Genomic DNA, 22,460 nt, shown 5'->3' with positions numbered 1-22,460 from the left:
TAGTTGTTCTAGGTTCTTAGCATTTCCATATGCATTTTAGAATCAATTTATTAATTTCTACAAAACAAAACAAAACACAAAACCTACAGGGATTTTTATTGGGGTTGTATTGAATCTATAGATTAATTTGGGGAGAATTGACATCTTAGTAGCATTGAACTTCCTGACCCATGAACACCATAGGTCTCTGTATTTATTTAGATTTTTAAGAATTTCACCAATGGTATATAGTCTACAATGTATACATCTTTCACATCTTTTGTCATATATATCCGTGAGTATTAACATATTTTTGGTGCCATTGTAAATGGTACTTTTTTTGGTGTTTGATTTTCTTATTTTTAAATTTTTTATTTAGCTTAATTATGGTAAAACTAGAGGACCGATGCATGAAATTCATGCAAGAGTAGGCCTTCATTGCCGCAGCTGCCTGGATCCTTCCCTCCCAGCCATGGCTGCAGCCCCAGCTTCATCCTGGAAGGACATCCGGAAGGACATCCAGTCTAATTTGCATATTATGCTTTTATTATTATAGATATACATAACAAAATTTACTATTTTAACCATTTCTAAGTGTACAGTTCAGTATTGTTAGGTAAATTCATATTGTTGTACAAACATCACCATCCATCTTCTTAATATTTTTCATCTTGTAAAACTGAAACTCTGTACCTATTAAACACTGACTCTCCCCCTGGCTGTTATGGCTCAGTGGTTGAGCATCGACCCACAAACCAAGAGGTCGGTGGTTTGATTCCTAGTTAGGGCACATGCCCGGGTTTCAGGCTCATTCCCGAGTATGGAATGTGCAGGAGGCAGCTGATTGATGTTTCTCTTCTCTTGCATTCATGTTTCTATCTCTCCCTCTCCCTTCCTCTCTCTCAAACAAACACACCCCAAAACAGTGACTCTTTATTCAGTATTTAACCTTTTTTCACTTACCATAATGTATTCAAGGTTCATCTATGTTGTAGCATGTGTCAGAATTTCCTTCTTTTTTAAGGTTGAATAATCTATTATATGAATATTCTATATTTTGTTGATTCATTCATAGATGGATGCTTCTTAACTTTTGGTTGTCAGTAATGCTGCTATAAGATGGTGTTACTTTTTAAATTTTGGTTTCCAATTGTTTGTTGCTAGTATATATGAATACAGTTGATTTTTGTATATTGATATTGAATCCTGCCAGCTTGCTAACCTGACTTATTCTAGTAGCTTTTTTGTAGCTTCCATTGGATTTTATATATAGACTGTGATGTCATCTGCTAATAAAGACAGTTTCACTTCTTCCTTTGTAATCTTTATGCCTAATTATCTCCTCTAGTATAATGTTGAATAGAACATTAGATTTCCTGGTCCTGATCTTCAGGGAAAAGCATTCAGTCTTTCCCAGTTACTCATGATGTCAGCTGTCGGTTTTTCATTGACCTTGATCAAGTGAAGGAGCTCACTTCTATTCCTGAGATTTTTTAATAGGAATGGATGTTGGATTTTGTCAAATGCTTTTTTGTGTGTTTATCAAAATGATCTATTTTAGGTTTCTAAAATGTTGAATTACATTGATAGATTTTAAAATGTTATAACAACCTTACATTCCTGAGACAAACTCCACTTGGTCGCGATGTGTTATTTTTTAAATATATTGTTGAATTCTGTTTGCTAAGTACGTATTTGTTAAGAATTTTTGCATCTATGTTTATGAGGATAGTTTTTTTGTAATGTCTACAGGATTTATAATATACATCTTTAACTTATTATAGTCTGCCTCCAAGTGATATTAGTAGTATATTTTTTCTCTCCTTTCTTTGTGCTGTTATTGTTAAAAATTACACATGTTATAAACACCATACTACATTGATATTATTTTTGTTTGAACAGTCAATTTATCTTTTAAAGTAATTAAACAATAAGAAAGATATCTTAACTATTTACCCATGTAGTTGCTTTTCCAATGCTGCTCATTTCTTTGCAGAGATCCATATTTCTATATGGTATTATTTTCCTTTATCTGAAGGACCTTAACATTTACTGGAGTGTAGGTTTGTCTGCTGATGCTGAGTTCTTTCAGCTTTTATATGTTTAAAAAGTTTATTTAGCCTTTATTTTAAAAATATATTTTGACTTTCTGATCTGCCATCTGCGGTGGAATCAAGGCCAAGATGCAGATTTTCATGAAAACCCTTATGGGGAAGAATATCACTCTCGAGGTAGAATCTTTGGACACAATAAAAAAGGTAAAGGCCGAGATCCAGAATAAGGAAGGAATTCCTCCTGATCAGCAAAGACTGATCTTTGCTGGCAAGCAACTGGAAGGTGGATATTCTTTGTCTGACTACAACATTCCAAAGGAGTCTACTCTTCATCTTGTGTTGAAACTTCGTAGTCGTGCTAAGACAAGGAAGAGGAAGTCTTAAACATCACTCCCCAGAAGAATGAACATAAGAGAAAAAAGGTCAAGCTGGCTGTCCTGAAGTACTACCAAGTGGATGAGAATGGCAAAATCAGTTGCCTTCGTTGGGAGTGCTGTTTAGATGAATACTGGAGTTTTTATGGCCAGCCACTTTGACAGACATTGTGGCAAATGTTGTCTGAACTATTGCTTCAACAAACCAGAAGACAAGTGATTGTATATGGGTTAATAAAAGACATGAACTAACAACAACAAAAAATTTCCATTGAAATAGAATTCTAGTTAATTTTTTCTTTCAGTACTTTTATGATGTTGTACCATTGTCTTCTCATTTCTATTGTTTCTGCAAGAAATGTGCTGTCATCTTTATCTTTCTTTCTCTCTTTTTTAAAAAATATATACTTTATTGGTTTTTTACAGAGAGGAAGGGAGTGGGATAGAGAGTTAGAAACATCAGTGAGAGAGTAACATCAATCAGCTGCCTCCTGCACACCCTCTACTGGGGATGTGCCTGCAACCAAGGTACATGCCCTTGACCGGAATTGAACCTGGGACCCTTGAGTCCGCAGGCTGACGCTCTATCCACTGAGCCAAACTGGTTAGGGCTATCTTTCTTTCTCTTTATGCTACATTTCTCCCTCGCCTTCCCCAGCTACTTTTTAAGATTTTCACTTTATCACTGATTTTGAGCAGTTTGATTATGATATGTATTTGTGTAGTTTCCTTCATGTGCCTTGTACTTAGAGTTCACTGAACTTCTTGAGTCTGAGGGCTTAGTTTTCATCAAATTGGGAAAATTTCAGCCATAAGTCCTTCAAATATTTTTTCTGTTCCCAATTTTCTCTCTTCTTCCTTTAAGCACTCTAATTATATGTACGTTAGGCCACTTGAAATTGTCCCACTGTCCATGGATGCTTTGTTCATTTAAAAAGGAATCTCTTTTTTCCTCTCTGTTTCATTTTGCAATTTCTAGTACTGTGTCTTCAAGTTTTTCTTCTGCAGTGTCTAATCTGCCTCTGATTCCATTCAGTTTATATTTTCATCTCATAATGTGTAGTTCTTATTCTAGAAGTTCAATGATAGTCTTTTAAAAAATATGGTTACAATAATTGTTTTAATGTCTTTGTCTACTAATTCTAATGTGTCAGTTTTGGGTTGGTTTTGATTGATTGCCTTTTTTCCTTATTATGGATTATAGGTTTTTGTATACCTAGTAATTTTTTATTGGATGCCAGATGGTGTGAATGTTCTTGTTGATTGCTGTGTATTAAATATTCTTTTTTTTTTTTTTGGCTGTTTAGTATTTTTTTTTGTTAAATTAAATCTTTATTGTTCAGATTACATTTGTTCCTCTTCCCCCCCCACCCAACTCCCCTCCTCCCAGTTCCCGCCCCACCCTCTGCCCTCACTCCCCACCCACTGTCCTCATCCATAGGTACACGATTTTTGTCCAGTCTCTTCCTGCATCTCCCACTCCCCTTTCCCCCCCAAGAATAGTCAGTCCATTCCCTTTCTAGGTCCCTGATTCATTATGATCACCAGTTCATTCTGTACATCAGATTATTTATTCACTTGATTCTTAGATTCACTTGTTGATAGATGCATGTTTGTTGTTCATAATTTGTATCTTTACCTTTTTCTTCTTCTTCCTCTTCTTAAAGGATACTTTTCAGCATTTCGTCTAATACTGGTTTAGTGGTGATGAACTCCTTTAGCTTTTCCTTATCTGTGAAGCTCTTTATCTGACCTTCACTTCTGAATGATAGCTTTGCTGGATAAAGTAATCTTGGTTGTAGGTTCTTGGTATTCAGCACTTTGAATATTTCTTGCCATTCCCTTCTGGCCTGCAAAGTTTCTGTTGAGAAATCAGCTGACAGTTGTATGGGTATTCCCTTGTAGGTAATTGAGTCTCTTTCTCTTGCTGCTTTTAAGATTCTCACTTTGTCTTTTGCTCTTGGCATTTTAATTATGATGTGCCTTGGTCCTCTTTGGATTCCTTTTGTTTGGGTTCTCTGCGCTTCTTGGACCTGTAGGTCCATTTCTTTCACCAGGTAGGGGAAGTTTTCTGTCATTATTTCTTCAAATAGGTTTTCAATATCTTGCTGTCTCTCATCTTCTGGTACCCCTATAATTCTGATGTTGGTGCGTTTGAAACTGACCCAGAGGCTCCTTACACTATCTTCGTATTTTCGGATTCTTTTTTCATTTTGCTTTTCCAGTTGGGTGTTTTTTGCTTCTTCGCATTTCAAATCTTTGACTTGATTCTTGCACTCCTCTGGTCTGCTGTTGGGTGTCTGTATAATATTCTTTATTTCAGTCAGTGAATGCTTAATTTCTAGTTGGTTCTTTATCACAACATCGAGGGTCTCATTAGATTTCTTGAGGCTCTCAAGTTTATCGGCAGTTTCTAGCAAATTATTGAGAGCCCTCAAAAGTGCGTTTTTTCGCTCTATATCCTCCATTTCTGTCATGTTTTTTTGTCTCCGCATTTTTATGCTTTCTTGGTGCACCCCCTTGTGGTCTTTGTGCGCAGTCTTGTTGTAGTTAAGCCTTAATTGTTGTTGGCAATACTAGGGGTAAATTGTCCTCCAGGCTAACTGGCTATGAGAGTCAGCTGTGTCTGCAGTGGGAGAGCTTCTGTGATGAATCTCTAGGGCAGTGCTAATCCAGCCTTTGCCTGAGGCTATCCGGCAAATGCCTCTGTGCAGGGCTTGGGCGGGGCGGGTTGCAGGGGATCAACAGGGCGGGGCGGAGGGAGCAGTTATGGCTGCTCTCAGTTCTGTCCCCAGCAGCTCTGCAGCGGCTGCAAACCTCAGAGAGAAAGCTGCCTTCCCGCTTCTCCTGTTTGAATCTGGGTCCCTAGAGACTCGCCTGGATCTGGAGCTCAGAGTCTGAAACTCCCTCCCGATTGAAAACAACAATCGCGCCCTCTGCCACTGGCCGGCTCCACCCGCACCTCCGCACCTTGGTATTTCACCGCCGCACTGCGCCTCCTCTGATTCTTGGTATGGATTCCTCTTTACTTCTAGTTGTAGAATCTCTCCTCAGCCAGCCTTCCTGTGGTTCTGGGTGATGTCCATTCCGTCTTTTAGTTGTATTTTTGAAGTGGTTGTTCGAGGCAGCAAACTCCGGCGTTAACCTATGCCGCCATCTTGGTTCTCTATTAAATATTCTTGAGCTTTGTTCAGGGATATAGTTAAGTGACTTGGAAATAGTGTGATCCTCTTGGGTCTTGTTTTTAAGATTTGTTAAGTGGGACCAGAGCTGTGCTCAGTCTAGGGCTAATAATCCCCCACTGCTGAGGCAAGACCCATTTGTATATTTTACTCAATGCCTAGCCTTTCCAACCTGTTAGGAATAGGCATTTTTCCCAGACTTGTGTGTACCAGGCACTGTTACTTCTATCCTTTTGAGTGTTTTTCCTCCCAGCCTTGGGTAGTTTCTGCACATTCATGTGATGATCAGAACTCAGCTGAATATTTGAGGGGGCCCTTCAGAGACCTTTATGGTGCCCTCTCTTTTCTGATGATCTGTTCTGTGAACTCTGGCCGCATGATTATCCCCACACTCAGCTCCATCTCCACAACTAAGGGAGTCTTTTGGAGTCTGACTGGTTCCCTTACCTGGGCTGTAGTTTGGAAACCCAGCTGTAGGGCTGAGGTCCTTTGTTTCCGTCTCATGGGTATCACTGTCTTTTGTTTCCTGAGATCTGATATCTTTAAAACCATTTTGTATATTTTATCTATTTTTCTGTTATTGTTATTTCAGTCAGGAAATTAAATCTGATCTCTATTATTCCATCTTGGTCCAAGATGAGGATTTGACTTTAATTCCTTCATTCCCACCTTTCCACCTTTTAATGCTTCCCATCTTTCAGTCCATCCACTCTAGGTACATCTCATTTTTTCCCCCTTCACTCTACTGTCCGAGTTTACATTGTTCTGGTATAATAAACTATGATGACTTTTCCTTTCCTGCACCACTTTTTGCTCTCCCTGGAGTTGGTTTTTCTGTTTGCTTAGTTTTCTATGTATCTTTCAATGAGTCGAACTCTCCAGTCACTGTCTAAATTCATCAAGATGTTATTTTCCATTTGGTATTCTATCAGAGCCATCTTTCTGAAGAGGTTTCAGGGCCTTGTGTCCTGGAGCAGCATGGACTGGTAGCTTTCTATCATGATGCTTAGCTGCCCTCTTGGGATCTCTCTCCAGCATCCTGGGCGTTTCCTTCCCAGCCCTTCTGTGTGGGATCTTCTGTTGCCTGTATTTTGTGTCTTCTCCTTTGTTGGTTTACTCAGTAGTTTTAGTAGAACACATCCTTCAACTGTCACAGGCCCATCTGCTTTCCAGCTTCCCAAGTTTTGTTGTGGGTTGTCTCTACTGTTCTTATCCTTGGGGACTTCTGCCATTCAAAAATTTCTCCTTTTTAAATTGTAATATTGGTAGAGTTTTGGGAAGGAGTGAAATTATGTGCATGTTTGCAATCTACAGCCTTCTCTACAGTGGTTCTCAACCTTCTGGCCCTTTAAATACAGTTCCTCATGTTGTGACCCAACCATAAAATTATTTTCGTTGCTACTTCATAACTGTAATGTTGCTACTGTTATGAATCGTAATGTAAATATCTGATATGCAGGATGGTCTTAGGCAACCCCTGTGAAAGGGTCGTTCGACTGCCAAAGGGGTTGCGACCCACAGGTTGAGAACCGCTGTCTTAGAACGTTTATCTCCTCTTTAACCTTAGAGAATCCATGGATTCATTCAGTATCCAGCGTACATTTAATGAATAAGACCCCGGCTCTATTCACCATGGGCCTGCATTCTTGAGCCAAGCAATGTAGTGTACAGAATTCTGGCTTCATTTCTTACTTTCTGGGTGATCATGGCCATCTCTTCAGAGCTAGTGTTCTTTCTTTTTTTTAAAAAATATATTTTATTGATTTTTTACAGAGAGGAAGGGAGAGAGATAGAAAGTTAGAGACATCGATGAGAGAGAAACATCGATCAGCTGCCTCCTGCACATCTCCCACTGGGGATGTGCCCGCAACCCAGGTACATGCCCTTGACCGGAATCGAACCTGGGACCCTTCAGTCCGCAGGCCAACGCTCTATCCACTGAGCCAAACCGGTTTCGGCTAGAGCTAGTTTTCTTATCTGTAAAATGGGAATAATGTAGTAAGGGGTGGGGGTTTAAATCGGCCAATGGAAATAAAGCTTTTAGTAAAGAACCTGCACATAACCTGGGTTTTCTTGAGAGCCCAGACTGTGACTTCTCCTTTATACTTCCCCCAAATCCTAGCCCAAGGTGAAAACATAGTAGGTATGTGAGTGACTGAGGAGGGGTGTAGGGTGAGATGTTTGGCCTGGTCTCTCCTTTCAGCAGTTGTACCTCCTGAGGAACCTGAAGCCAAGGGGCTCAGCGGGTATGAGAACACGGGGTTCTTCTTATCTCTGCCTTTCCTCTGTGTGCTGTCTCCCAAGGAGTCAGGTCTCCTCTCTGGGCCCCTGGCCTTTACTAGTCCCTGATCTTGGCAGGGCTGCTGCTCCTCCATGGTCAGAAAAGAATTACCATCACTCTGAATTGTTGACCGCCCCCAGCTCCTGGAGATTCATTCCCTATGACAGGTTCTGAAGTGCCTTGGACCAGGCAAGTCCCTTCCCATTTAGGGTCTTGGTTTCTCTATTGCTAAAATGGGTGGGCAGGATATGGTGGGATTTATGATATCTTGAATATCTTGAAGTCCCTGACATTTCTCTCCCAGGTTCAGACCCTTCTTCGTCTCCTGGGCCTGGCAGCCTGCTCTGCAGTGGATGTACCTAGCTCCTGGCGTTCTGTTGTGCCAGAAACTATTTATTGTCTTTACTAGCTGAGCATAGAGTAGAGACCCCCAAAAGCTAGTGACCTTTGAAGCCCTAGCAAAGGTTGGGGCTGTGTACCGCCCAGTTAATCTAGATAATGGTAGCTGAAGCATCATCCCCACCTTAGTTCACTTAATTCCTTAGATACTTATGTAAATCCTTGTTGATTATTGTTTAGATATTCTGCCTATTTCTGGAAATTGTCTTCTGATGAGCTAATCTGTGTGTCATTGAAACCTCCTTTCCCTAGGGCTACCCCAGATCAAATAAAAGGTTGGAGCGGCCTGAGCATCAGTGAAAGTCCTTCTGGACTTGCCCACCTGGTCCCCCAATATTTCCAAATTGTCTCTTGTCTCTTTTCTCATTTGTGTGCAGCTCCTCTTTTCAGATCCTGAACCCTAATCCAGGCAGGACGTAGAAGGAAACACACACACACACACACACACACACAGACACACACACACACACACACACACACATGACATGTTGTGACATGGGGATGAGCAGTCCCCCTCGCAGAGTAAATGATTTACAATACACAGCTCTGGCTTTCCCCACCCTACCTCCAGGGCCCAACAATAGGCCACTTCAGCTCTAGGCTCTCCCCAGGGGTGGGGGTGGGGTGAGGCCTGAGCCAGAATGCGGGTGACTAGCTGGGCGTCCTCTGCCCAGCCCTGGAAGAGCTCTGGGAGTGCCGGGCTGCTGGAACTACATCCTTCCCTTGCTCTGAGACACTGCCGGGCCTTGGTGCCATGCTGGTGTCTGGGCCAGAGGATTGGCATGGTGTGCAGAAGACCCAGGCAGCTGCAGGAATTTACCCGGTCACTTGAGTGGTGTTTGTGTTGCAGGGAGAGGAGTGCTTCAGGAATGCATTAGGGCTCTCAGTGTCCTGTCTCGGAGTGTCGGGATTGGCACGCCAGTCTCTAGCTGGTGGAGCACAAAACAGTTACAGAATACTTCCAAGGCCAAGTTGGTACATGCGGGGAGGTGTTGAATTCAGTGTTGGTCTGTGTCATGATGTTTAGTCAGATCCTTTCCTCTGTGAAGGTCCTTACGCCTCTTTCTCCATTGTGGTCTAAGGAGATGAGGCACAGGAGGGCTCCTCTGTCGGATGTATCTGCCTCTGCTTCTGTGCCCTGCCTTTCCTCCCTGTCACCCCCCCCTTTCCCCTTCGGGTCCCCTCCCCCCACTCCTTCTTTCCCCCTGGCCCCCTCTCTTCCTCTCTTCCCTGTCCCTTTCTCTCTCCTCCAATGCAAGACTCCCCTTCTGCCTGAGTGACCGGCCATGTTGTCCCTGGATCTGAAGTGGCTTTGTGGGAGCAAAGTAGCTTAGTGGGCCTGGGACAGGAGGGGCCGTAATGAGTTTGGCAGCCCCTCTTTCCATGAAGGTGCTTGCTTTACTGGATTTGAAAACATGGAGACATTTGAAGGAAAATGGTAAGAGATGGAGTTGGACAAATAGACAAGGAGTAGATCCTGAAGGGCCTTGTATTTGGTTCAGTGAGGAGCTACAGAAGGCTTTAAGCAGGGAAGGGACTTTAGATCTGTGCTCAGATGACAATAGTAACAATAGGCAACTGTGTGCCAGGTGCTGTGCTAAGTATGCCATTCATGATCTCATTGAATCTACACTCTATAAAGGAGGTATTATTTATCCCCATTTTACAGATGAGGAAATTGAGGCTTAGAGGTTAAGTCATTTGCCCAAAAGTTGCCCAACTAGAAAGTGACAGAGCCAGGATTTCAGCCCAGGCCTGCCTGCATTTTGATCCCAGTGGTATTGATGGGAGGAATCATAAAGAGGCAGAAACAAGAAGATTTTGTGGCCTGCCTAGGGAAGGTAGGATGGCTGTGGGGGGCAGGGGTGAGGTTTCTAGCTTGGGTGGCTGGTGTTGGCTTGTGATTTTCAATCAGGATACAGGGGCACCCATGAGCTAGGTTTAAATGGTTCAAGATGAGCTCAGAATTAGTGGTACCTACCTACGCGTCCTCCTGGTGGGGCTGTCCTGTAATGTGTAGAAATGTGGGTCTAGAGCAGCGGTTCTCAACCTGGGGGTCGAACGACCCTTTCACAGGGGTCGCCTAAGACCATCGGAAAACACATATATAACTACATATTGTTTTTGTGATTAATCACTATGTTTAGTTATGTTCAATTTGTAACAATGAAATTGGAGGTCATCACAACATGAGGAACTGCATTAGGAAGGTTGAGAACCACTGGTCTAGAGCTTCAGGAACTCGGGAACGGAGACAGATAGCTCATGGTGGTAATCGGAGTTCTAGGAGGAGAGGTGATGACCCATGGACAGAACATCCATTGAGAAGGAAGAGTTCAGAAGTCCTAGGAAACACCAACAGTTAACGAGAAGGGCGAAGAGGCTTTAGGGCTGGACTCAGGGCCTGTGGGCCCAGCGCTGCTGCCAAGTATGCCTCAGCCTTGCCAGTCCTCAGGATCTCAGATGCCAAGCTCCCCTGGGAGGGAGTGGGCCGCTGTGTCCTGGAGATGGAGAGGGTGTGAACAGCCATGGTATGTATCTGAATCATCCCCTTCTCTCCTGTGGCCCCTGGCCAGCCTCCTCCTCAAACCAGTATGATGTCAGACCTGGGCTGACCTGAAGGTGTGGGGCTGCCTAATGCATTCCCTCTGGGATGAGGACCTGAGGGGAACCAGCCTGGCCTGGATCCAGAAGCTTGGGTCCTGCTCACAGAGGGTGAGTTGAAGCTGCCTGGGCTTGGTGGGACTGACATGTAAGGCAAGATAATCCTCTGGCTGAGAGGAGCTACCAGCATTACCCAATATGTTGTTTTTCCTCTAGGGCTCGGAGAAGAGGGAGGGCAGAGGTGGCAGAGGGCTGGCTTGGAGGTGGGACTGGCATATATTCCCGAGAATACGGTAGATTGTTTTGGAAAAATCCTCTTGGCCGGAAATTACATGTCACGTCTGCTCCTCGGTATGGATTTGTCACTTCACTGATGCTGTTGGAGAGGCTGGGGGAGGGGGAGAGGGGGTGAACAGCAGATTCCTGGCCACTCCCGTTCCCTTTTAGAGATATGGGGGCAAGTTACAGACCAGAGAGGCGTGCGAGTGGGTGGGATTCCCCAAACTCTAGAGGCAGATTGGATCCTGTGGATATCTTTATAACAAGATGGCAGGGGGCTTATAGGGGAGGAGGAAGGGAGAGAAAAGCTGGAAGGAGGAATGGTTTGGATCAGACCCTTCACCCAACCGGGAGAAGAAAGAACGGGCCTGGCATTTTCAGCCTCTTTCTCCACAGCCATCTGACTCCGGGTTCTTGCAGCTACTCCCAAAACTAGTTTCTGTCGTAGCTGCAGTAAGACGCAGAGGAGCTTCTGCCTCGAATAAACCGCTGCCTGGCAGGGGCATACTTAGGGTTGCGACCGAGCTTGTGAGGAGGCGGAGCCTTATGGAAAACTCACCTAGTGCCCGCCTGGGATCTCGCCTCACTCATGAGGTTGAGTGTGTGGCCGGGTGTCTCAGCATCTCTCTCCTCCTCGGCCCCAACCCTAAAAGGGTGAAGTTCCCTGAGCTCAGCCGTAAATACCTGTTACTGTGGAGTCAGTGGATGCTTCAGATGCCAGCAAAATGAGAGGGTGTGCGTTCGCCTCGAAGCCCTGGGGGCTGGCGGGGAGGAGGAGCCTCTGCAGTGAGGCTTCCTCTGCTAGCTGTGGCCTCACCTGGATGCTGGGTGACAGTTCGTGGTGGGCAGGTATAGGGGCAGCTCCTCCGGCAGGCAGTGTGGGCACGCGGGGTGCTCTTCGGAGGCCGGAGAGGTCAGCCCCAGCACTCTGCCCTGCCCTCCTGCGCGCGCACAGCCCGGGCTATCTGGGGGAGGGGGCGGGAGGGAAAGGTCAAGGCCCGGCTACGAAGAGGCGTAGGGGGGTGGGCGCTGGGGCGGTGCCGGAGGAGGCGTGGCTCCCTCCGTGCTGGGCCGAGCAGGTTTGCGGCTGGAAGAGAGGGTGGAGCGGAGTGAAGAGGAGCCGCCGGGAGCCGGCAGGTGGGCTCATTCCTGGAGCTCAGTGGAAGCTGCGCTGGTGGAGGGATAGGCTTCAGGCCCCTTGTCTAGAGGGAGGGGTCCCAGCTTGGTTCAGGACAGGGGGTGCTTCTCTTCTGTATGCTTCTTGGATGGACCCCCTTATCATGGAATATGGGGACCCTTGAATCCCCAGAACCAAGCTGGTGGCTGTGGAGCTCTGGGATCCTGGAGACCAAGGGGCCCAGGGGAGCCATGGGCCTGGGGATCAGGCTATGGCCCTGCGGAGAGGCAGCGGCTGGTTGGTGCAGACAGGACAGGATTGGGGGAGGGGCCTGCCGCGGTCTGAGCCGGAGAGACAGCAACCACGCGGGCTCTTGCCAGCGGGTGGGGGGTGGAAAGGAGGCCGTGGGGTGCGTGCGGGGTGGGGGCCAGGACCAGAGCTCCCCCGGCTGATGTGCTTTAGCGGCCCTGCGCTTCTCCTAGACTCCAGACTAGAGGATGCTCAGGCCCGGCCCCGCAGGACGCAGGGCAGTGACGCCGCCGGTGCCGCTGGCGGGCGGGGGCTGCGGGAGGGCGCTGCTCCCCTCCTGGCGTTAACGCGGGCAGTTTGGGTTCCATGGGGGAGAGATCTGCATATCAGCGCCTGACTGGGGGCGAGGAGGTCCTGCAGGTAATGGGGGAAGCCTGGGGGATACCTCGCCCCATCATCTGCTGGTGAGCGGAGGGCCCGGCCCTGCGCACTGCAGCCAGGAGTGAGGGGTATCTACGCTCCCGGGAGGCTGGGTGAAGCATTGGTGTTGCTGTGGGGAGTTGCGGGGCGGGGTGAGTCAGTGGTGATGAATTACTGGTGCTGGCATTGGCCTCAGTGTCTCTGGGTCCCAATTCAGCTGGCCTGTGGGCTTGCTTTTGGGTTTAGTCATTTCCGGGCACTGCATCCCTGTGCCCTGGACATTCCCGTGGACATTCCGTTCAAATATGCGTATCAAGCCAAATGCCCCTGTTTGCTTTAGAAAGTAAGGTCACCATCCATATTTATGGGACCACTGCTCCTTCTCCATGGAGATCCTGCACTTTCTCTCGTGGCCGGCAGAGGGCAGTAGCTGACAGGACAAAGGTGGGCCAGAAGGTGGGAGCTGTTTTCCAGGACTGGGAGCAAGGGGTCCCAGACCTGGCCTGAGCTCAGACCCCTGACCATGCTTTTCCTTTCTTACAGCTTCTCACAGCTGGATTGCCGAGCAAGCTGCTGAGGCTTGTTCTTACCTTGTGTCCGAGGGAGAGCCAGGCACGGGGTTCTGGTGCATTTGGGGCACATCTTTCAGAGGGTGCCTAGGGTTTTTCATCTGGCCACTGTCACCCAGCAGCCCCGCCTGGGAGCTGAGGGAGTAATCCTGCTTCCATTGTCTCCCGGGATCAGGTCCCGGGTCTCCTTCAGAGTGGTGCTGGTGGGAGGTAGGCCGTGGGCGTTCCTTTCTGAGCTGTGGACATTTCCTGCCAGGGTTTGGGGAAGAGTCCACTCCAGTGTGACCTCTGCCTGGTCTTGTCAATTATCTGTGACCCCAGCCTCAGACAGGTGATTCACTGGGACAGAGGGGAGGCTGCACCTGGCTGGCTCCACAAGCTTTGGGGTGGATGACAGGGGGATGGGGAAGAAGGACTGATTGCTGGGGTGTATTCACCTCCCCCCGCCCCCCCCCCCCCCCCATCAGGGCTCCGGCCAGGAAGTGGCTGTCCCTTTGGGTACCTCCTCTCCAAACACTGAGAGAAGAGGCCTTGGAAAGAGCCTGGGATGCTGACTCCCCCAAACTCTCACCCCAGCTGCCTGCCCCACTAGCCAGCTGGGGCTCTCAGTGCTGGTTGCCAGCTGGATTGGGACAAGAGAGCAGTGTGAAAGAAACAGGGGCTCCCTGGGCATGGTGGGGGGGTGGGGGTGCTGAGGGAGCCGGCGAGGACTTCCTGCAGCTGTCAGGTGTGTCTGGGGGCTGTGGTGAGGGGGGTGTAAGAGCAGCTGGCTCTCTTGAGGAGGGGCAGAGGGATCATTTGTCAGCTCCAGGAACATGGGGGGCCCATGGGGGCTTGATGGAGTGTCTCTAGTTCCCTTTAGCTGGGGCTGTTGTCTGTGTGTATGGGTGCTATACAAGGCACATCATACAGCCTTGAATGCTACAGCTTGGGGTGGGGGAATCCCAGCCCGGTCTAGGAGCAGATTTGTTTGTTTTGAGGGGGCTTTGGATCTTGGCCAGCTGGTCTGGGGAGGAGGTACCCTGAGTGTTGTGGGCAGCAGACAAGGCAACCCCAGGGGAGGAGGTGGAGATTCCTTACCCCCTCCACCCCCTCTCGATCTTGGCTGGACTGCCCCGCTCTGGCAGGCTGCCGGCCTCCTATTTCCGTCGGGCACCAGGGTAACAGGGCCACATTAGGGCCTGAGCCAGGAGACGCCCAGCCAAGGCTGGGACTGGGAGATGGGGGAGGGTCTCCGAAGGGTCTGCCTGCAGGATCCAGGGATGACTCTGGTGTCCTAGCCCCTCACTCAGGCTATGTACCAGCTCCCAGGCCCAGATAAGCCCCTATGGGAGCCTGCAACCATTCTCTGTACATTGCTGCTTGATTCACATAGCCCCCACCCTAAAATCCCAGGAGTTGTCTGCAACTATGGGGGCTGGGGTGGAAGCCAGAGACAGGGGGCCTTGTGTATGGGGAGGCAGGGGGGCCAGTGCGGGTGGCTGGAAGGAAGAGTCCCCCCATTCCCACTGCCTTCTTGGCAGTGATTCAGAAAGGTCCTTTTTCAGCCAGTGTCAGAGCTGCTCAGCTGGGGAGGGAGGGAGGAGGGAGGGAGGGAGGGAGGGCAGTCGGGAGGGGGAGCCAGGGAGTAGGGCTGGAGCTGTGACCACTGCTCTGGAGAGAAGACAGAGAAACAGGACAGAGAGGACTCAGGCTGCAGGCAGTCCAGAGAAGAGCCAACCTGCTCCCTAGCAGACTAGCCACCTGTGGAAACAGCTGTGCAGCAGAGAAAGGGACCTACCCTCTTCTTCTGCCCTACATCCCAACCCTGGTGTGGGATTTTGGGGGCTCCTAGGGCAGACCTCTGGCCAGCTTCCCTTCTGGGCAGGACCTGAAATTTAGAAGCTGAGGTCCCTGCTCCCCCACTTCTCAAGCCCAAGTCCAAGGAACCCAGTCAGGGGTCCAGCTCCGTGGAGATGCCAGCAGCTCGTCGGTTCCCTGGCCTAGAGCTCTCCTTTCCTCTCCTGGCCAGACTGCGGCGAAGACTATACACAGTGAGTGGGGGGCTGGGGCCAGGCGGACTGGCTGGAGACTGGATCAGCTCCTCAGAGCCAGCACTTCACTGAGGGGCAGAGAGCAGGACTGGGAAAGGCGGAGGGACCCCTTCAGTGAGGGTTTGACCGGGGGGTCTGGGCTGAGTGGCTTCTCCCCTCTGGTGCTGCATTCTTGTTGGCGAGTGTTAGAAGGGTGTACTTGGGAAATGTGCATGCCGCCTCGAGAGCGACACGTGTCAGACATAGGTGTGCGGGCTCTGGGCTCCGCTGGGGCCCAGGCACATGGGGGACAGCTGCAGCCGTGCTCTGCGCTTCACAAAGAAACTTGGGCTGGAGGGGCAGGTAGGGGTGAGGGGGGGACTTGTCCAGGGGCATCCTGGGCTTGGTGGTAGAGACAGGACTGGGAGCCTGCCCACTATCTGCTCACTGGGATCCCAGTGTTCTCAGTCTTCCCACACACGCCCCTCTGTTGCCTGGGCTTGGGGAGCAGGGAGGAGAGTGTCCAGCTGAGTCGGGAGATTTGTCAGCTGGTATTTCAGGGGAGAGGAACAGGTTGGACTGTGCTCTTCAGGGGAGGGACTTCTGGGTCTTCCTTCGCCCTGAACACCAGAGCATGGCTTTGAGCTGTCCTCAGGAGTGGCTGCCTCCTGCCCCAGAGGAGGGTGGGCATGGGGACCCTGGAGCCCTGGAACTGGGGCACTGGGGAAGGAGAGAAGTGGACTTGCCCTGGTGGCAAGCCCCATCTGGAGGCTGAGCCATGTTGGGGAGGGGTTGTCCGTGAAAAAGCTGGCCCCGCCCCTCCGGCCCGGCCACGGAGACTTTCCGAGGGCAGTGATGTCACAGTGCACCTTTGGGGTTTTCTTCTGGAAGGCAGTGGTGTCCCTCCCTCTTAAGCCCACACCCCTTGTTTATAACAGATGGTTTTCTGAGGATGAGTTAATACTGCTAAATGCTTGGCACTGTGCCCAGCATATAGTAATGTAGTTGAAGTGTTAGTTATTTTTATTGTTATTCTTAAAATTAATAGAAATATAACATGCTTACTGTGTATGTTACGTTCAGTCAGTCAACAAATGTAATGCCACCTGCACTATAAAAGAGAATTAAAAGTAATTACACCACTTCATGTATTCTGTGTCAGTGCACTCTGACAGAATGAAGTCGACGCTAAGACCTCCTGTAGCACCACCACAAAGCACCATCTACAAGTGCTGACTGGGAGGGGTGTTTTGAAAGAGTGAGGATGGGTTGCCTTCAGTGACCATTTTTTTTTTGAATAGTGACCAACTTTTGCTAAGTTCTGAACAAAGCAAAGGCCAGTTTTCCCTCAGTTAACACAGTATGCTAGTTCCATTCCAGAAAAATTTGGTATGTATCAAGACTGCAAAAATATTTTTTTGTTCAACTGTAAAATGGAATTCGACTCTAGATTCAGATGATTACAAACAAATTTTTCACCTCCGTGAATGAAGTTGTATGGGATTTGGGACAGTGTGTGAAGCTCTCCTGTGCATTACAGGGTAACTCACATTCTTGTCTCCCCTAAAGACCACCAGTGGCCCCCCAACATTGTGACAACCAGAAACGTCCTCTAGGGGGCTGTACAGCCTTTGTGAGAACCTTCTGGGTAAAGGGTTATGGCTTAGTTTGGAAACCCCCTGCGGCCCAGCCACCTTGGCAGGAGAGCCAACCAGGGTTTGAACTGAGGTCCTCTGGTTCCCATTTGTCACTCTCTGTACTGCCCCGAGCTGCCTGGGAAAGTCTGAACTCCTGGCATTGGGTTGGCAGCACCTCTGGGAACTGTGGGGGCAGGAGGCTCGTGCTGGGCCCAGGCTGTGAGCGCTCCGGGAGCCTGCTTTTCAGTGTGACCGGCGATGAGAGCTGAGGGACAAGGCCACCTCCGAGTTGGGGAGGATGGGGTCGCGGGCAGCTGACCTTTTGCCTTGCCCGTTTCCTCACTGTTAAATACCTCTGGGATTGAACATGGGCCAGGGGCTGGCCTGGCCTAGCTCTCAGCTCTGAGGTGCCTTACTTGGACAGGGATGGGCTTGGTGTCTGGTGGGTCAGGTTGCTTCGTTTTGAGGGTGCCACTGGCCTCTTTCTCTGGGCCCAAGAAAGTGTAGATCAGAGGTCACTCACTGGTGGGGCTTTGGCTGATTGTGGCCTGCAAGCACGTGTTGTCTGGCCAACATAGAGTATGTCATGTGAGAGAGAGAGTGTGTGTGTGTGTGTGTGTGTTTCAAACTTGAATTAGTTGACATAGTTAAAAAGTCAGGAGATACCTGGCCGGTTTGGCTCTGTGGATAGAGCGTTGGCCTGTGGACTGCAGGGTCCTGGGTTGGATTCCAGTCAAGGACACATACCTCGGTTGCAGGCTTGATCCCTGGCCCTGGTCGAGGTGCATGCGGGAGGCAACCAATTGATGTGTCTCTCTCACATCAGTGTTTCTCTCTCTCTGTCTCTCCTCCTTCCTTCTACTCTCTAAAAATCAATGGAAAATATCCTCTGGTGAAGATTAACAACAACAACAAAAAAGTCAGAAGAGAAAGATAATGTTAAGTGAAACAAGGAACAGAATGATGTAGGAACAGTGTGTGTGTGTGTGTGTGTGTGTGTGTGTGTGTGTGGCGGGGGGACACAAACTCTGGAAGCCCTGGCTGGTTTGGCTCAGTGGTTAGAGTGTTGGCCCTTGACCGAAGGGTCGCAGATTCAATTACCATTCAAGGGCACATACCTGGGATGCAGGTTTGATCCCTGGCCCTGGTTGGGGCGGGTTGGGGTGTGAATGGGAGGCAACCAATGGATGTCTTTCTTTCTCTGTCTGTCTCTCCCACTTCCCTCCCTTCCACTCTCTAAAAAATCAATGGAAAAAATATCCTTGGGTGAGGATTACAAAAAAAATAAATTAAAAGCTTTAGAAGAAAGCTCCTCTTTAAAAAACAAAACAAAATCTGGAAAGATCTGCAAAGTTATTGATGGCATCTGGCTTTGGGGAGGGAAGCTAGGTGGCTGTGCAATAGAGGAGGGAATGAGACTTTATGGCTCCTATGTGCCTTTTGAATATTTTACCATGTGCTTATATTACCTTTAAAAAAAAATTATGGCAAGACTAGAGACCTGATGCACGAAATTCGTGCAAGAATAGGCCTTCCTTCCCCTGGCTGCCACCACCAGCTTCCCTCTGGCATCCGGGACCCAGGCTTCCCTCTGGCCGCTGGCAGGCACCAGGGACCCGGGCTTCCCTCGCAGCCCGACTTGGTCTGGAAGGACGTCCGGAAGGACATCCGGTCTAATTAGCATATTATGCTTTTATTATTATAGATTTCACATATAGATAGCTAGTATTTCTTGAACAAATTGCAAATTTTGGTAACACTGGGCCTCAGTCTGTTGTGATAGCCATTGATAGGAGCTGAGCAATGCTGCCTCTTTGAGCTGGATCTGAAAGCCCCCACTCCCTCCAGCCCTTGCCTGTCCCCCTGTCTCCCACTCGTTGTGGTCCAGGAGGCACTTGTGGGGAGGGCTTTGGCTTGGGGAGAGAGGCTCTGATATATCAAGCATTGGGAGGACTCATCTAGCCCTATGTCCTTTCGGTGGGGTCCCTCAGGTCTGGAGAACCACCCTGTACCTCCAATTTTTTGAGTGAAACTTTATGATTAAGAATGTGTTATTTCCCCTGGAGACCAAATCATTTTCATCAAATTCTCAAAGAGTTTGTGACCCCAAGAGAGTTTGAGCCGACAGGGAACCTGAGAACACAGAGGTTGATCTCAGGTCACCGAGCCACAGATTTTGTGAGTAAGACCCTGACTCCAGTGCCTGGGCTGCATCCCAACTGTCCTAATTCTACCCTTGTTGCTGGCAAGAAAAGGGGCAGGTGGGTATCTGCTGTTCTGTGCAGCTGTTTTGAGGAGCAAGAAGGTGATTTTAATCCGTCCTGGAAGCAGCAGAGTAGGATGTGGGTGAGCCCAGCGCACTCGGGCAGGGTCCCCTTTTACCTCCCTGTATCCCTAGGTCCTGGATTCATTCTTTTTTTTTTAAATAACAACAATAATATTTTAAAAAATTATTTATTTTAATATATTCATTTTTTTATGGCTGTCTTTAAAAAAATATTTTTATTGATTTCAGAGAAGAAGGGAGAGGGAGAGAGAGAAACATCCATGATGAGAATCATTGATTGGCTGCCGCCTGCACGCCCCACAGTGGGGATCGAGCTTGCAATCCAGGCATGTGCCCTGACAGGGAATCTAACTGTGTCCTCCTGGTTCATAGGTTGATGCTCAACCACTGAGCCATGTCGGCTGGGCCCTGATTCACTCTTTCTTCCCCACAGAGGCTGGGGAGCAGCAGCATGCAGCCAGAAGAGGGTACAGGCTGGCTGCTGGAGCTGCTGTCCGAGGTGCAGCTGCAACAGTACTTCCTGCGGCTCCGTGACGACCTCAATGTCACCCGCCTGTCCCACTTTGAGTATGTCAAGAATGAGGACCTGGAGAAGATTGGCATGGGCCGGCCTGGTAGGTGGAGATGTGGGCCTTGTTCTTCGTTTCCCCACTGACCATTTGCCTCCTCTGTCCTCAGGATTGCCAAGCACATGGAGGAGCCCTCCCCACTATATTGCATGGAGTGGCATAGCTGAGAACTCTTCTTGCCTGTCCAAGAGCCCCCGGTGCAGGGGGGGGGGGGGGGCGGGGGGGCTCAGTAGATGCCGCACACAGTCAGTGCGTGAGGACAGTTTGCACTTGTAAAGGTGAACGGGACTTCGAGGAGTCTCACTTAAAGCTCTGGCTACTCAGAACTAACTACGGCCCTCTGGTTTGTTCAGACATTTGTATGATGTGTTTCTTCCACCTTCTCTTCCTTTATACCTGTACCTGTAGAATTGAGTCTGTCCTATTCGCCAGTTTGAACACCAGGGTTCAGTATCCAGAGATTTGTGTGAAGAAGAGAAGATAAAAACCCTCAGATGGTTTGCTGATTTTCTCTTGATCTGTCTTTCTTTCTCTGTCTATCTCACAAAGATCTGGTCAATCAGAATGTATTGATCCTAAAAGTAGTGGTTGCAGCATATAGAACTCATGGTGTTCCTTATAGGACATAGAAACTTATTTGTGCGTTCAACTTAAAGCAGCTCAATAAGTAATAGTGTGCTGAATTAGACATTGACTTCTGCTACTTTTGGCCTGGATAGTTGGTGTCTGATGCCAGTAAGATAATAAAGTTTTATGGGAGAAAAACTCAAAATTGGGAAAATTCTATTACCTTGATTTCCTTTGCTCTTGGAAATTGGGAACAGAGAACTACTGTTCAGTGTTGGTGGTTAAATACCTCCGTCCAATTCAAGAACCACTGCCTAGAAATGGAATGCAGGATCATCTAATAATTGCAGCCCCTGGTTGGTTGGGATGGCTTGTTTCCTTGGTTTCCTTGTGCTGGGCAGTATCTAGTGGTGGACTCACCACGGGAGACAGAGGGAGCCTGCAGTGGGCAGCAGCCTCTCGAGGGGCGTGAGCCTTAGTAACATTGGGCTCCTGTCCCCCCTGCAGGCCAGCGGCGGCTGTGGGAGGCTGTGAAGAGGAGAAAGGCCATGTGCAAGCGCAAGTCCTGGATGAGCAAGGTAGGTGGCTGAGGAGTGAGACGGGCGGGAGCAGCCTCGTGGGGCCCCACTCTGATGTCCGTCCTAGGAAACTCCCCCATTCCTGGGCAGTATAATCTCACACTTTGTACAGACCTCCCTCCTCCAGGATCTTATCAGGCAGGGCACTTGTGGAGCTGCCTGGCTGAGTGTCTGTCTCCGCTAGAGACGGCACGTGAGTAGCCTGTGTACAGCTGTGGCTTCACATCCGCTCCCGCTCTGCGATGGTGCCGGGCCTGCAGCAGGCACTGGCTGACAAGTACACCGTAAATGAGCCCTTGCTCTGTCTGAGTTTGGGGGCTGGTGTCAAGCCTGGGGTAGTGCAGACTGTCTGGACCCAGCACATCTTTGCATTGCTTCTTTCCTCCCCACCCTCCTCCAGCTGTGGAGGGTTCCTCTGGTCATCTGGCCTTGCTGACAGCTTCTTTCCCTCTCCTTTGTCCTAATTTGGGTCTGTGGAGTGGTGAGTCCCTGGTCTGACTCAGTGGAGCTTTGCCCATTGTCTGGAAGACAATGCGGGAGGAAATGAAACAGCCAGGGCCTTCCCTCCCCACTTCTGGCCTCGGGGCTGGGGTGGGGGGCAGGCAGGGCAGCACAGTTGGACCGGATTGGACAGCAGAGATTTCCTGGCTGCGATCTGGCAAAGGGGCTGTCTCTTGGGATCCTGTGGCCTTTTCTGGGGACACTGTCCTGGTCCCTTGCCCAGGTTTTAGGGAAGAATGAGCATGATGGGGCGGGTGAAGGCAGGAGGGAAAGGCTGTGCAGTGTGCCAGGTTTCCGGGGTCTTGGATCTACCGCGGACTCGCAGGAGGTTCCCCGGGCCGGTCACTGAGCCTCTCCAGACTCGAGGCGTGAGGCTTGTCTCCAGTCGGACGGTGCTGCCACACTTGCCCGGCTCACCTCACCTCACCGGCTGTGTGCACGGTCCTGTCAGCTGAACATTGTTTGCAAGCGTCAGGGATTCCAGTTACTGGGAGGAAGGACAGAGCAGCAGCCAGAAGAGGCCCTCAGATTGGAGACTGTCCGTCCAGATAAGACTCTGCCAGCTTTGGGGGCAGGGGCCCGGCTGGGTAGGCTCTGCAGCCTGAAGCCAAGGCTTTGTAGGGGTGGCCAAATCCAACTGACAGGCCAGCCCTGACCCTCAGGGCCTCCTTCCTCCTGTCCCCTGACTTTTGTCCCCTTCCCTGTCCAGCTCAGGCTGCAGAGTTCTTTCTCGTCTCCCTTCTTTCTCAGCCCTCAGCTCTCGGCGGCCCTCCAGAAACCCAGCTGTCTTCCCAGGCCCTTC

At 49.2% G+C, this 22,460-nt stretch overlaps 1 protein-coding gene and 1 pseudogene across 14 annotated transcripts in view; both read left to right on the top strand.

The window, feature by feature from the left end:
• The window catches only part of TNK2 (tyrosine kinase non receptor 2), a 47,923-nt gene that overhangs the window by 8,349 nt on the left and 17,114 nt on the right, over positions 1 to 22,460 (top strand). For 7 of the 14 annotated variants that reach the window (XM_070406454.1, XM_070406459.1, XM_070406451.1 and 4 more), the window contains exons 1-3: positions 15,167 to 15,540; positions 19,877 to 20,057; positions 21,087 to 21,157. In XM_070406454.1, the coding sequence (XP_070262555.1) occupies positions 15,463 to 15,540; positions 19,877 to 20,057; positions 21,087 to 21,157 (330 nt within the window). In that variant the 5' untranslated portion in view covers positions 15,167 to 15,462. Of the gene's footprint in view, positions 1 to 10,965; positions 10,985 to 12,816; positions 12,939 to 15,166; positions 15,541 to 19,876; positions 20,058 to 21,086; positions 21,158 to 22,460 lie in introns of those variants that run through there. The other 7 variants (XM_070406458.1, XM_070406461.1, XM_070406463.1 and 4 more) reach the window with 7 other exon arrangements.
• LOC139002197 (ubiquitin-ribosomal protein eS31 fusion protein-like) lies at positions 2,008 to 2,646 on the top strand (annotated as a pseudogene).

This window comes from Myotis yumanensis, unplaced genomic scaffold, assembly GCF_028538775.1.
Source record: "Myotis yumanensis isolate MYYU_CA2020_CCGP unplaced genomic scaffold, mMyoYum1.0.hap1 SCAF_2, whole genome shotgun sequence".
NCBI lineage: Eukaryota > Metazoa > Chordata > Mammalia > Chiroptera > Vespertilionidae > Myotis > Myotis yumanensis.
This window is presented reverse-complemented; position numbering and strand designations above follow the sequence as displayed.